The sequence below is a fragment of the Salvelinus namaycush genome, chromosome 7 (assembly GCF_016432855.1).
Source record: "Salvelinus namaycush isolate Seneca chromosome 7, SaNama_1.0, whole genome shotgun sequence".
Lineage (NCBI taxonomy): Eukaryota > Metazoa > Chordata > Actinopteri > Salmoniformes > Salmonidae > Salvelinus > Salvelinus namaycush.
This window is the reverse complement of record NC_052313.1, coordinates 36,130,136-36,144,655: the sequence shown is the minus strand read 5'-3', so window position 1 is coordinate 36,144,655 and position 14,520 is coordinate 36,130,136. Positions and strand designations below refer to the sequence as shown.

General features: G+C 45.6%; 1 protein-coding gene across 7 annotated transcripts in view; it reads right to left on the bottom strand.

Annotated features, from left to right (window-relative positions):
- Positions 1 to 2,870: 2,870 nt before the first annotated feature.
- LOC120051199 (neuropilin-1a-like) overlaps positions 2,871 to 14,520 on the bottom strand; it is a 127,809-nt gene continuing 116,159 nt past the window's right edge. For 2 of the 7 annotated variants that reach the window (XM_038997930.1, XM_038997929.1), the window contains 7 exons: positions 9,658 to 9,765; positions 8,542 to 8,589; positions 6,998 to 7,141; positions 6,540 to 6,817; positions 6,182 to 6,278; positions 5,809 to 5,862; positions 2,871 to 5,502 (listed from right to left, as the gene is read on the bottom strand). In XM_038997930.1, the coding sequence (XP_038853858.1) occupies positions 5,201 to 5,502; positions 5,809 to 5,862; positions 6,182 to 6,278; positions 6,540 to 6,817; positions 6,998 to 7,141; positions 8,542 to 8,589; positions 9,658 to 9,765 (1,031 nt within the window). In that variant the 3' untranslated portion in view covers positions 2,871 to 5,200. Of the gene's footprint in view, positions 5,503 to 5,808; positions 5,863 to 6,181; positions 6,279 to 6,539; positions 6,818 to 6,997; positions 7,142 to 8,517; positions 8,590 to 9,657; positions 9,766 to 14,520 lie in introns of those variants that run through there. The other 5 variants (XM_038997931.1, XM_038997932.1, XM_038997933.1 and 2 more) reach the window with 5 other exon arrangements.

The window sequence follows — 14,520 nt, the reverse complement described above, 5'->3', positions numbered from 1 at the left end:
TGGATTGGGAACCCTCGCAGGAGGCTCTGGACTGGGAACCCTCGCAGGAGGCTCTGGACTGGGAACCCTCGCAGGAGGTTCTGGACTGGGAACCCTCGCAGGAGGTTCTGGACTGGGAACCCTCGCAGGAGGCTCTGGACTGGGAACCCTCGCTGGAGGCTCTGGACTGGGAACCCTCGCTGGAGGCTCTGGACTGGGAACCCACGCTGGAGGCTCTGGACTGGGAACCCTCGCTGGAGGCTCTGGACTGGGAACCCTCGCTGGAGGCTCTGGACTGGGAACCCTCGCTGGAGGCTCTGGACTGGGAACCTTCGCAGAAGGCTCTGGACTGGGAAACCTCGCTGGAGGCTCTGGACTGGGAACCCTCGCAGGAGGCTCTGGACTGGGAACGCTCGCAGGAGGCTCTGGACTGGGAACCCTAGCTGGAGGCTCTGGACTGGGAACCCTCGCAGGAGGCTCTGGACTAGGAACCCTCGCTGGAGGCTCTGGACTGGGAACCCTCGCACAAGGAATCTAATCTATTTAATATATTTTAAATTCAGGCTGTAACACAGCAAAATGTGGAAAAAGTCAAGGGGTATGAATACTTTCCGAAGGCACTGTATGCATGAGAAAACGTGACGTTATGTACTGTCATACGAAACATTTTGATCTCAAATCCAAAATGCTGGAGTATAGAGACACATTTTTTCTTTTAGAATCACTATCCAAATGCATACGTAGGGGAGTGTACAGTAGCTTGCAAAAGTATTCACCCCCTTGGCATTTTTCCTATTTTGTTGCCTTACAACCTGGAATTAAAATAGATTTTTTGGGGGTTTGTATCATTTGATTTACACAACATGCCTCATGCCTACCACTTTGAAGATGCAAAATATTTTTTATTGTGAAACAAACAAGAAATAAGACAAAAAAACAGAACTTGAGCGTGCATTACTATTCACCCCCCCAAAGTCAATACTTTGTAGAGCCACCTTTTGCAGAAATTACAGTTGCAAGTCTCTTGGGGCATAAGCTTGGCACATCTAGCCACTGAGATTTTTGCCCATTCTTCAAGGCAAAACTGCTTCAGCTCCTTCAAGTTGGATGGGTTTCGCTGGTTAAGTCATACCACAGATTCTCAATTGGATTGAGGTCTGGGCTTTGACTAGGCCATTCCAAGACATTTGAATGTTTCCCCTTAAACTACTCGAGTGTTGCTTTAGCAGTATGCTTAGGGTCATTGTCCTGCTGGATGGTTAACCTCCTTCCCAGTCTCAAATCTCTGGAAGACTGAAACAGGTTTCTCTCAATAATTTCTGTATTTAGCGCCATCCATCATTCCATCCATTCTGACCAGTTTCCCAGTCCCTGCCCAATGAAAAACATCCCCACAGCATGATGCTGCCACCACTATGCTTCACTGGGGATGTTGTTCTCGGGGTGATGGGAGGTGTTGGGTTTGCACCAGACATAGCGCTTTCCTTGATGGCCAAAAAGCTACATTTTAGTCTCATCTGACCAGAGTACCTTCTTCCATATGCTTGGGGAGTCTCACACATGCCAAACGGGTTTGCTTATTTTTTTCTTTAAGCAATGGCTTTTTTCTTGCCACTCTTCCGTAAATCCCAGCTCTGTGGAGTGTACGGCTTAAAGTAGTCCTATGGACAGATACTCCAATCTCCACTGTGGAGCTTTGCAGCTCCTTCAGGGTCCCTCCTTGCCTGGTCTGTGAGTTTTGGTGGGCGGCCCTCTCTTGGCAGGTTTGTTGTGGTGCCATATTCTTTCCATTATTTAATAATGGATTTAATGGTGCTCCGTGGGATGTTCAAAGTTTCGGATATTTTTTTATAACCCAACCCTGATCCCTGACCTGTTTGGAGAGCTCCTTAGTCTTCATGGTGCTGCTTGCTTGGTGGTGCCCCTTGCTTAGTGGTGTTGCAGACTCTGGGGCCTTTCAGAACAGGTGTGTGTATATATACTGAGATCGTATGACAGATCATGTGACACTTAGAATGCACAAAGATGGACTTTATTTAACTAATTATGTGACTTCTGAAGGTAGTTGGTTGCACCAGATCTTATTTAGGGGCTTCATAGCGCAAAGGGGGTGGATACATATGCACACACCAATTTTCTCTTTTTAATTTTTTGAAACAAGTTATTTTTTAAATTTCACTTCACCAATTTAGACTATTTTGTGTAATGTCCATTACATGACCTCCAAATATAAATCTGTTCAATTACAGGTTGTAATGCAACAAAATAGGAAAAAGCCAAGGGGGATGAATACTTTTGCAAGGCACTGTAAATAACGTAGTATACATTTGGGTTTACCTGTATTCTATTAGTTAGTGACTACAGTGTATGTTCTTTCGCTTGTTTGTAGAGCAACCATCCAGAACCTTGTAAAATAAATCACCCTTTCCATTCCTTCCAAATAAACCGGGTGATAGTACCTCCTCCTCCTGTGTTCTTATCGACACACCATCACAGTAGCCCACACCCAAACCACCAGCATGTTCAACTTAAATAACAGTTGTTTAAACCACAACCCTACAATACCAACACAAATGTTCTGTTCAGTTTTTTTAAGGCCTTGCTGTTTATTCATCTTTTCCTACAACAGCAAATTACAGAATTAATTATATAGTAGAAGCAGTATTGAAAATACACGTTTTTTTGTAAAAAGAAGTTGCACAAAATGTTAATGACAGTACAAAACGAAGCAATAATAATTCAGGTAAATGGATACATTACTATAGGAAATGTGTGTACCTTTTTCAATAATGAAAACATCTCAATAATTTGTACATTTCAGAATTATATCACATAATCTGAAACTATAAAAATAAGAAAGAAAATGAACACAGTTTTTTTCTGTTTTTGTTTTTGTTTACAAATGACAACCTTATTGAATATATTTATCAGTGCAACATTGTTTATTTTTAGTTTCCACGCTACAGTATCCATTTTCTCTAGTTACCAGACTGAGGCTACTGTCCTCGAAGCTGAATGCACAAAACGGTAAGCATTGCAAAGTGGGAAATCAAACCTGAAATGAACAAAACCCAAGCTGAGAATGTGTTCACCACAGCACACGACATAGCACACAGATGTAGCAGATGTCCTCCTGTTCAACATCATTATGTCTCTCTGATGGTTGTGGTGTAGAACATCCACTGGACATTTCCAATGGTCAAGTCCTCCTCAGACCTGATACTGTGAGCCTCTTACTAAGTCCTTAATACAGATCCCCTTACTTCTCCATCCCAAACACTCTAGGAGGATTGATAGCTAGATTGATTGGTAAAGTGAGTCTGAAATCCAAGACTCGAGATTTCAGAGTTCACATTGATGCAACTTCAGCTGAAAAAATATGAACCATCGAACATTATCGTTTCTACAGTCAACCCACCTTCCCCTCTTGACTTTGCCAGGAGTCCAGTCCATTTACTGTGAACATTTGTTGAAAAGGGGTAGTAGTGAGTTGATAACAAACCCCTCCCCCGGTAGAAGAGATATCCAATCATCCTTTGGTAATGACAACAGGGCAAGTGGCCTGATTCGCCATGCTTGATGACATCACTCAACCCCTTAGCTCTGTACAAGCGTCCCTTCCTAATGAAATCAGCCCTGATATCACAGCGTATGGCTGCTACACGTTACAAATAAACCTTACGGCACAACTAGGCCGTAGTAGGGTACAGTATGTGACAATACAATGCAAACTGTGTTATAGTTATGATTATGAGCATCTAGCTTGCAGTGTGAATGCGATAGCACCATGGGGTATATCAACTATATGCAATCCTCCACCCCTCAGTATATCTCACTAGTGAGGATTAAGATGTTGGATAACGAAGTGCGTGGTCGTAAAAGTTAGCACTTTTTTGTATGACAATCCAAAGATGTATGTAGCTGGAAATAACTAGCCACTGGTCAACCCCATGTAGCTAAAGCAATAGTTGTTTTTTTGGTATGCTGGCAGACATTATACATATCTTCTTCCACTGCTGCAGTTGATTTGAGAGATGATAGACCCTGTGACCACAGAAGGATATGGGGTGTGTGGCTGCCATATGTTAATTATTGTATAGAAGTTAGTAACATGAATACAACTGTTTTTATTTTTTATTTGACTGTTTATAGTAACTGTTTATAGTAACTTCTCCGTCCTCCCCGTGGTGCCATGAAGTGGATTGCATCTAGAAAACAAGAACATGTCTTTTTTTGAATGTGCACTGGCCTATCTTTACACAGCACACAGAGCTTGCTCGAAATGAAACAATAAAACCAAAACACTTCACTCTTCACAACAACAGGCAGATGATTGTATTTACAACACACAACCCATTGGAAAAAGGGATACTGCAGCTTTTTTTCATTTTTTTTCTTTAAAATAATTAAAATATATTAAAACGTATATACAATTATATGTGGTTCTAGGACAGAGAGAGAAAAGCGCCATGGAGGGATTGGATCCTGTTTTGCAGACTTGATTATTAGCTAATTTAAAGCCCCTGCTTCAGATGTCACAACGTTGTCAGAACGTAAGAGATGTAAAAACTCCAAAATCAACAAGGAAGCCAACAAATATGTATTAAAGGCACTGTCAGAACCATCTACTGCCAAGGGGTGCAACCTTTACCTTTAACCTCTGACCCACACCTGTAGACAGGGGCAGAGGTCAGGGGGAACACCCTGCTGCTACTCCACCATGGTGCAGTATGACCAACAACATTGTCAGTTATGGTTAATTTTGGGTTTTGATACTTCTCCTTCAACACAAAAATTACTTTGATTTAAAATATTTATAATAACAAAAATGTTTCTTCCTCACAGAATATGATAAATACTTTAAACATTGTGATAATTAAATTGGTCTCAACACCAGCATCCGATTGTAAAAATGAATGAAAATCAAATAGAACAATTTAAATAATAATCTAATCATCTGTACATATTTTCTCCTCCTGTATTTAATTTTGTACACAGTGTCTCCTACTGGTAGGTTCCCATTACTACAGCTCCTGAGAAAAGCAATGGCTCAATCACAACCTCCCATTGGTTCCTGAACCTGGGCCTCCTCCAATGAGAGGCCTCCAGCAGTTCCTTTAGCCCCAGCCACACATTGAGTCTTGGCTATGCCTACAGTCTTGTGCACACTCACGGTATGCTACACTCCCCACACACACACATCTCACTTCCCCCTTCCCGCTCACGCCTCTGTGTATGAGTTCTGTGAGTTGAGTTTGTCTTTCTTTAGCTTGACTCCATCCACAAGCTCAAAGTTATAGTTCTCCAGAGCGGATAAGTTCCTATCTGACATGTGGCCATGTGAGCAGGCACAGTAGAGGACCACCCCACAGATGGCCCCCAGGAAGACCCCCAGGGCACTCATAGCGATGATGGTGATGAGGATGGGGTCCAGTGTCTGCAGCATGTTGCCTGCCCCCCCACTGACACCGTTGAGGATCTCATTGTTCTCCATCATGTCAGGGAAGTCTGTGATGTCCACAACTACAGGAGAGAAGAAGAAGAGGGTGAGTAGACCCTCATCTCATTTTCAACCATCCCAGTATTCAGGGAAATCTACAGCTTTGTAGATAGCTGTTACATATGTTTGGACAATGCTTGTTATTATTTTTCCCAACACTGAATCCCTAAGCTTTGTGTTACAGAGTAAAGAGAGAGAGGTAGAGGGTGAGCAGACGTATTAGTGAAATCTACTGTATTGCTAATACATGTCATCATAAGTATGTTATTCTGATTTACAACACTCAACCCCATAGACGTTTTGTATTAATATGTAATATGGTGACATACTCATTTCATTAAATCGGTCTTCAGGCAGCATGGGCTCTGTAGGAACATCAGGATCTGTTGAAAATGATAGGACGAGTCAGTTACAAAGGCACTTCCCTCCAGCACAATAGTAGAAAAATCATCATCACTCTTTACATTGAACATGACATAGAGGGAGTGTTTCCCAGAAACAGATTAAAAAAAGCATGTGTTTCCCAGACAAAAAAAGCATGTTCAATAGCGAATCTCCATTGAGTTAGATTTTTTTGTCCAGAACGTAGTTTAATCTGTGTCTGGGAAACTGGCGCTAAAGGTCAGGCCTGTACACACTGGTGTCCTTAGGTCATTGGTTCAAATCCAGCTCAAAAGATCAATGTAGCGAAGTAACAGTCACCCTTGCAGTCAGCCATGTTCAGATTGTCCAGGATCTTGATATCATCCACAGCAATGTCACCCCAACTCTTCCTCTCCACAAACCCTTCAATCACCATCTGGGAGAGAGAGAACAATTATTATTATTTTTTACCTGTATTTAACAACCCTTGAGCAACCTCTCAGCAACTAATTTCACAATTCTAACTTTATCACTACGCCAATCACCAAGTAGCACTAATCAAACAGACAAAACTGGCTCTGCAATTCAAACATATTGTATTTATACACATCACACATAGTTTTAATGTATATTATGCTACATTGATCTGTCCAAGCTTTATAGTTCAGTGTATGGAGACTCTCTCTCCATACCATACCTGATAGGGTTTACTGGAGTGCGGTACCAGCACGCGTCCCTCTCTCCAGCGGTTGCCCTGGTGACCGCTGACGGTCCACAGTAGTATGTCAGCCATGCCATCGACCGTCTCCTTCCTCTGTTTGATGTGCAACGTGCCAATGTGCGAGCCGAACATGTGGTACCAGAACGACACGCACAGGTCAGACTGACCGACTGTCACCACCGGACTGACCAGCCTAGCAACCTCCGTTTCCTGGGAGCCCGTCGCTAGGGTGTAGATGAAGTTACCGGATCCGCCTGAAGAGGGAAATTATAAAGTTGGAATAGCCAATGAGAAAAGGGGTAGGTGATGACATCTAAAGTAGTGGTGGGGAAAAACAAATCATCTAGTGACGACCCTTGGTTTTGACAGTTTTTACACTGGACATAAATGACGTATACTGTTATCATTAGCTTCTGTTGTTGTTGTGTCTGTACCTGTGTGGTCCATGTTGGGTCCGGTGTTGAGCGTGGGCGTGCCGCTGGACTGTATCTGCCATCTGAAGTCGCTGTCCTCTGAGGTCCAGCCGCAGAACGAGGGGTCGTTGGCCCAGCCAAAGTCACACGCAAACCATAGGAACGCTGCAGACAGGGGGACAGATCACAGGTCAGTTGTGTCTCATAGAGATACATATAAATAGAGGTCGTTTCCTGGACACAGATAAAGCCTTGTCCTGGACAACAACAAAAATATATTATTCTGTGGTGTGACAGGGGTCAGGGTAAGAACACAGACTGGTTGAAATAGACCATTGTTTTAATAGGGTACTGAGAGATATACTCCAAGAGTATTTGTGTTGACCTGAGGGTCCACTAGACTAGATACAGTGAGTCTTGTGGAGGTGGATTATTTAGGTAAACCACTAGAGGGCAGCAGAGAACTGTGAAACTCAAATTTCAGAGGAAAGGGTAGATACAAAAAACTATGAGAAAGGGAGAGAGAATTAGAGGATGGTACATTCTTGACAGAATAGGGTGGTGGTGGTAGGAGTGAAGAGACTCCATGCAGACTTTGCAAGGAGGGAGATTGAATAAATCCAGTTAAGCATCTATTTTAATAAAAGGGCCTGTGAACGTGATATGGGTTCATTAAAAAAAGTGTACAATGACAGTAAAGAGATACATAGCAGGCGAGAGGAGAGAGAGAGAGAGTTTGTGTGTGTTTTTTCCTTTACAGCAGCCTGCTGAGAGAGAGCCCATTGGGCACAGACGTCAATTCAATGTCTATTCTAGGTTGGTTCAACGTAATTCCATTCAACTAGTTAGCCCAGTGTGAGGTCTTTTATAATGAGCAGAGCAGAGCCATGTTGGACTCTAAAGGCAGATATGGCTAATAAAAAGGACTTGCATTCCTGACACGCAATCCCTCTACGGACACACACACACACACACACACACACACACACACACACACGATGGGGCGATGGGGAGCCTCGTTTGGTTATCAAATTGGATAAAGAAAGAGACTTCCAAAGAAGCAGCACAACAAAGATATGTTTAGGATGTCAGCAATGCCTCAGAAACCCTGTGTGTCTGTGTACGTTGGGCACGAAGGCCCCAGCTCACCAAAGGATAAAAAATGTGAGCCAATATTCCCTTTAATAATCTCTGGGTTTTAACTAGTTTCTGCAGGCACCAGAATATATTTACCCATTAAACACAAAGTATGGAATTCTCATGTGGAACCACATTTCAGGCACAGAGACAAATGTTTCCGTTCCCAATTAAGAGGGCTTTTTGTTTTTTCCATTCTAGGGAGGACTGAAGCAGGGATACTGACAAGCTCCCCGTAAAATGAGCAGCCCAACAGTTCTGAGGAACACTAGAGAACACATTTTTCTTAAATAGTCTACTGGAAAAAACGATATCTACCCACACACAAATTAACCTCACATGCCTCACACATGCATTCAAAGCCACTCAAACACATACAGTCACAATAGTCTTGTATACAGTACATTGATAATACAATGGATCCTAACCCGGGATGGTGTCCACCTCTGTCTTGCCCTCTGGCACTGTGGTTCCACCTGTCAGAACAACAACACAGTGGCAGGACAATTAGTCTAGCCATAACACATAACAATGATATATACAGTATATATATATATATATATATATATATATGTATATATATAATATAAATATATGTATATATATGTATGTATATATATATATATAGCTATATATATATATATCTATATCTATATATATAGATATATATATATATATATATATATATGCCATTTAGCAGATGCTTTTATCCAAAGCGACTTACAGTCATGCGTTCAAACATTCTACATATGGATGGTCCCGGGAATCAAACCCACTACCCTGATGTTACAAGCGCCATAATCAACAAACTGAGTTACAAAGTACAGTTAGCCTAGTGGTAACGCATAATAGTGTAGCACAGTTAGCCTAGCTTCCTCTAGCTAAGAACACAATGTAGCTCAGTTAGCCTAGCTAGCTTCTCTCTTTTGCTGACACTCGTCTGTGTTAAGGCTATAGTTAAAAAGGAGCCTTGCTGACAGAAGGATAAGGGTCAAACACATTAGCATCCTCCTTCTTTATTGTGGTTCAAACAGATGCCCTCTCTCCTATCTCTCTAACTCCTACCAAACACTTCCACACTCCCTCTTTCACTACATATAGGGCCAGGAGGGAGAGAACCAGAGTGACTGAGAATGCCATGCACATCACTGATGGCTGGAGACTGCTGCTTTAAAATCGGAGGGAGGAATAGCCATAAAGATAACTCTATGCCTGAGTCCCAAATGGCACCCTAGTCCCTATATGTTGACATACTTCTGACCACAGCCCTAGGGGCCCTGGCCAAATTAAATGCACTATGAAGGGAACAGGGTGCCATTTGGGAGGTATCCATAAGGAACAGCAAGGTATAGCAAGGTTGAAGGCAGGGGGAATAAGGCAGGTTATATTTAGGTTAGTGGGGAAAGAGGTCAGTCTAGAAAGAGAACAAGGCTGTCTGTCTGTCTGTCTGTCTGCCTGTGTGTGTATGTGTGTGTATGCCGGGTTATTATATAGCGAGAGTAGGGGTAGGGGAGATAGCAGTCTCATGAGAGTGATGTTAGCACCTGTCACATCGTAGTCATCACCTGTTCCACTGTGGCAGCTGGCCTGGTCATCATCACACTCATCTGACGGGGTGGTGGATGCCCGTGTGGTGGGGAGGGGAGTGGGAGCTGCGGAGCAGACGGAGAGAGAGGGCAAGAGAGGGAGAGAGGACACATGTTAAACTTGCATTCAGCTACTCCTTTGTATGGTTTGCGGTACCACACGCACATACACACACATATACAAACATATACAAAGCAGGCCGTGCCAGTGTCACGAAACTGGGATTCAATCACTGAGCTATTAGCAGCCCTCCTTTTATAAGGATGCAGAGGGAGGTATAAATATATATTTTGGATGGTGCATGGTGGATGCTTAGGCTTTAGGCTTAGGTGAGTGTCCCAAATGGTACCCTATTCCCTATGTCTTGCAATACTTTTGACCAGGGCCAATAGGCCTCTCATCAAAAGTAGTGAACTTTGTAGGGAATAGGGTGCCATTTGGGACGCAGTTTAGGTTTGGGTTTAGGCTGGATATGAGATGCATAGGGCCTGGGATTGGGCTGAAGACTGGGCCCCACCCTGGCCTATCATTAGGGCCCGCTGGCCTTGTTGGATGTGGGCACGGCCCCAGCTCTGTTCCACGCTCTGCTAACACACAGCCTGGATGTGTTTACCCTGACGGAGTAATGAGAGGGCTTCCCCTGGAGGGAGGGAGCGAAAGTGAGAGAGAGCGAGAGGCAGAGAGGCCGAAGGAGAGAGAGGGAGAGGAAATGGTACATGTGTAATCTAGAATTTCCCTCGCCCTCTGCTAGATGAAATATGAGTGAGATCAACCTCTGTTAGACTCAGGGTGAAGAGGTCATTGACAGGTTCAGTGTTCTAGTTGGAGACTTCCAGAGAAAAATATGGATTAGGCTTTACTAACTCGGTTTTAGCTTACATACCACCACTCATTGTCTCCTAGCTGGTATTAGCACCTGTGTGTGTGTGTGCTAGTGGTGCACAGGTCAGCTAATAACCCATTCGCAACTGCCCAACTATATGAGATAAAGTGGAAATCTGAGGCCTGCACCCAACCCTAACCTGCAAATATAGAAAATGCGCTATAGGCTATTCAAAGACGGCAGAATTTTTTTTTGATGGGGGTTTAGATATGTTTCTGCTTATAATTTCCGACATTTTGGTAGGCTACTTGTTGGTCAACTTGTCTATAATTACATACATGCAGCTTCTCTTCTGTCATCATATGTTGCCCTAGAAGACTAAATAAACCCTTGTAAAAAGAATAATGTAATAGACCGATAGAATTAATACTTCAATCTAGTTGACGTCGTTAAAGTTCTCTGTCATCTGTCACAGAGCCAAGACGTTTAGGGACTGGGGAGAAAATACAATAACAAAAAAAAAAACGGGAAAGATTTTCTGTGCAAAATGTCCAAATGACATCAGTTTGACCAGTTGTAAGGGTAAAAAACAAGATTTCAGTTTGGCTTCGATGCATATTTTATGTGGTTGAAACACTCTCAGCTTTTATGATGCTTTTATGATGAAGACAGGACCTCTACCGATGGTATCTAACTGAGCATTGCATTCTCTCAAGATGCAAAAATAAATAAATAATATTTCTGTTCTAACGTCCAAATTTTGCTTATCATTTAACTGAAGAAATGATTAATTTTGCAGGAGTTAATATTATTTAAGGCTATGTGAGAGGTTATAGAACCACAGTCAGTGTCTAGATTTCAGTTTCCATTTAACCCATCTAAACATTTAGGCTACAGTTCCCTTGACATGCCATATGCCTAAATGAAGTCCCGTCTTGCAACTGTCAAATTTGTAAAGCGCCTCTCAATCATCCAACATAACATAGCTGGCACTGCTATTATCCTCTTTACCACTTCACCAAATCTTTTCCAAACATTACTTTTCTGGCCTTCCCATCTATTTATTTTTAACTCTCCTTTCGCAGCTTCTTTCGTATTGAATTAAACTTCGACAATATCCTTTTTGCCTCCTTGGATTGACGGTAACTTTTTCTAATACCAGATATATCAGGATAAGGTAAGACCCAGATGCAGACCGTGTCGAAGTAACAATGTTGATTACAGAAACAGAGGCAAAGGTACAGGACGGCAGGCAGGCTCAGGGTCAAGTCAGGCATAGTTCGGAAATCCAGATGTGGCAAAGGTACAGGACAGCAGTCAGGGTCAGGCAGAGTGGACAGGCGGGCGGGTTCTGGGTCAGGACAGGCAAGGGTCAAAAACCAGGAGGGTGAGAAAAAGAAAGGCTGGGAAAAGACAGGAGTGACAGTACCCCCCCCTCCCCCTTTAGGGGCTCCACCTGGCGTCCTACCTGGGCGCATACCTGGTTGACCGGGGTGCCGGCAGTGGAAGTCGGCGATGAGGGCTGGGTCCAGGATGTCTCTAGCGGGGACCCAGCACCTCTCCTCCGGGCCATAACCCTCCCAGTCAACCAGGTACTGGAAACCCCTGCCCCGTGGTCGAACCCTCGGGAGGCGTCTCACCGTGTACGCCGAATGGCCATCGGCGACACGGGGAGGAGGGGTGGGCCTGGAAATGGAAGACAAGGGACTGAGACACGATCTTGATACGGGACACATGAAAGGTGGGGTGTATATGAAGGGTACGGGGCAACAGAAGACGAACAGCAGAGGGGCAGATCCCGGGTGGAGAGCCATACCTTGGAGATGGGTAAAGGGCCGGTAAACCGGGGGGACAGTTTGCGAGACTCCACCCGGAGGGGAAGATACCGGATGGAGAGCCATATCTTCTGCCCGAGATGAAACCGGGGAGCCGGGGTCTGATGGCGATCCGCTTGTCATCGACACCTGGAGGTGGTTTTGAGGAGGGCCGACCGGGCTCTCCTCCAGGTAAGACAACAGCGGCAGAAGGTATGCCGACCTCCTCTTCCTGCTCAGGGAAGAGTGGGGGCTGATACCCCAGGGAACACTTGAAGGGAGATAGGCCCGTGGCAGAGCAGGGAAGGGTGTTGAGGGCATATTTGACTCATACAAGCTGCTGGCTCCAGGGGGTGGGGTTGGCGGAGACCAGGCAGTGCAGGGTGGTCTCGGGGTCCTGGTTGGCTCGCTCCGATTGGCTGTTGGACTGGGGGTGGAACCCGGAGTACAGGCTGGCCAACGACCCAATGAGGGTGCATAACACTTTCCAGAACTGGGACGAGAACTGAGGACCCCGGTCAGAGACCATGTCCACGGGCAGTCCATGGATCTGGAAGACGTGCTGCACCATGAGCTGGGCTGTCTCTTTGGCAGAGGGTAGTTTGGGAAGAGGAATGAAATGGGCGGCTTTGGAGAACCGATCCACCATGGTCAGGATGACGGTGTTGCCATCAGATGGGGGAAGATCCGTGATAAAGTCCCGGGAGATGTGAGACCAGGAACAGTGAGGATCAGGCAGAGATTAGAGGAGACCAGCCAGAGCTTGCCAAGGAGTCATGTTCTGTGTACAAACGGCGATGAATGAGGACACGTCCAGGACCATGGAAGGCCACCAAAAGCGTTGTCGCACAAAGGCCAGGGTACGACGAGCGCCCGGGTGGCAGGCCAGCCTGGAGGAGTGGGCCCACTCCAGGCACGTAGAGCAGACGGTGTTGGGAATGAACATCCGGTTATCAGTGCCTCCCCCGGGGTTTGGCTGGGAACGCTGTGCCTCACAGACCTGCTTCCATATTCCCCAGCTGAGTGCCGTCGCCAGGCATGAGGTGGGAAGGATGATCTCGGGTTCTGTGGTAGTAGTCGTGGGGCTATAGCGGTGGGACAGTGCATCCGGCTTGACATTCTTGGATCCCAGCCGGTAAGAGAGAGAGAAGTTGAACCGTGTGAACAGCAGGGCCCATATGGCTTGCCTGGAGTCGAGGCATTTGGCGGTGCGGAAATACTGCAGGTTCTTGTGGTCAGTCCTCATGATGAACGGATGTTCCGCCCCTCCAGCCAGTGCCTCCAATCCTCCAACGCCATCTTCACCGCAAGAAGCTCCCGATTCCATCATAGTTCCTTTCTTTGGTGTCGAGGCAATGGGAGAAGAAGGCCCAGGGATGTAGCTTGAGGTGGAGGGCAGAAAGCTGGGACAGGACAGCCCCCACTCTGACGTCCGAAGCTTCGGCTTCCACCACGAACTGACAAGATGGGTCCGGATAAACCAGGATGGGAGCTGTGGTGAAGCGATGTATGAGGTCCCGGGATGCCCGGTCAGCAGCTGGGGACCACGTGAACGGAACCTTGGGCGGGGTGAGTGCTGGGGAAGCCAGGGTGCTGTAACCCCGGATAAAGCGGTGATAGAAATTTGGCAAACCCCAGGAAATGTTGCAGCTTCACCCTGGACGTAGGCTAAGACCAATCCATCACTACTCTCACCTTCCTGGGATTGATCTGGACACCCCAAGCAGAGATGATGTAACCCAGAAAGGGGATGGTGGAGCGATGGAACTCGCACTTCTCCGCCTTCACAAACAGCGGATTCTCCAGAAGGCGTTGAAGGACCTGCCGGATGTGGAGCACGTGTTCTTGAGGAGAGCGGGAGAAGACGAGGATGTCATCAATGTAGACGAAGACGAACTGGTTCAACATGTCACGGAGAACATCATTCACCAGAGCCTGGAACACAGCAGGGGCGCTGGTGAGGCCAAATGGCATGACTTGATACTCGTAGTGGTCACTGGCCGTGTTGAAGGCGGTCTTCCACTCATCCCCCTCTTGGATCCGCACCAGGTGGTAGGCATTCCGTAGATCCAGCTTGGAAAATACAGTGGCACTCTGGAGCGGCTTGGAGGCCGAGGAGATGAGTGGTAGCGGGTAACGGTTCTTAAGCATAATGTTGTTGAGTCCACGGTAGTCAATACACA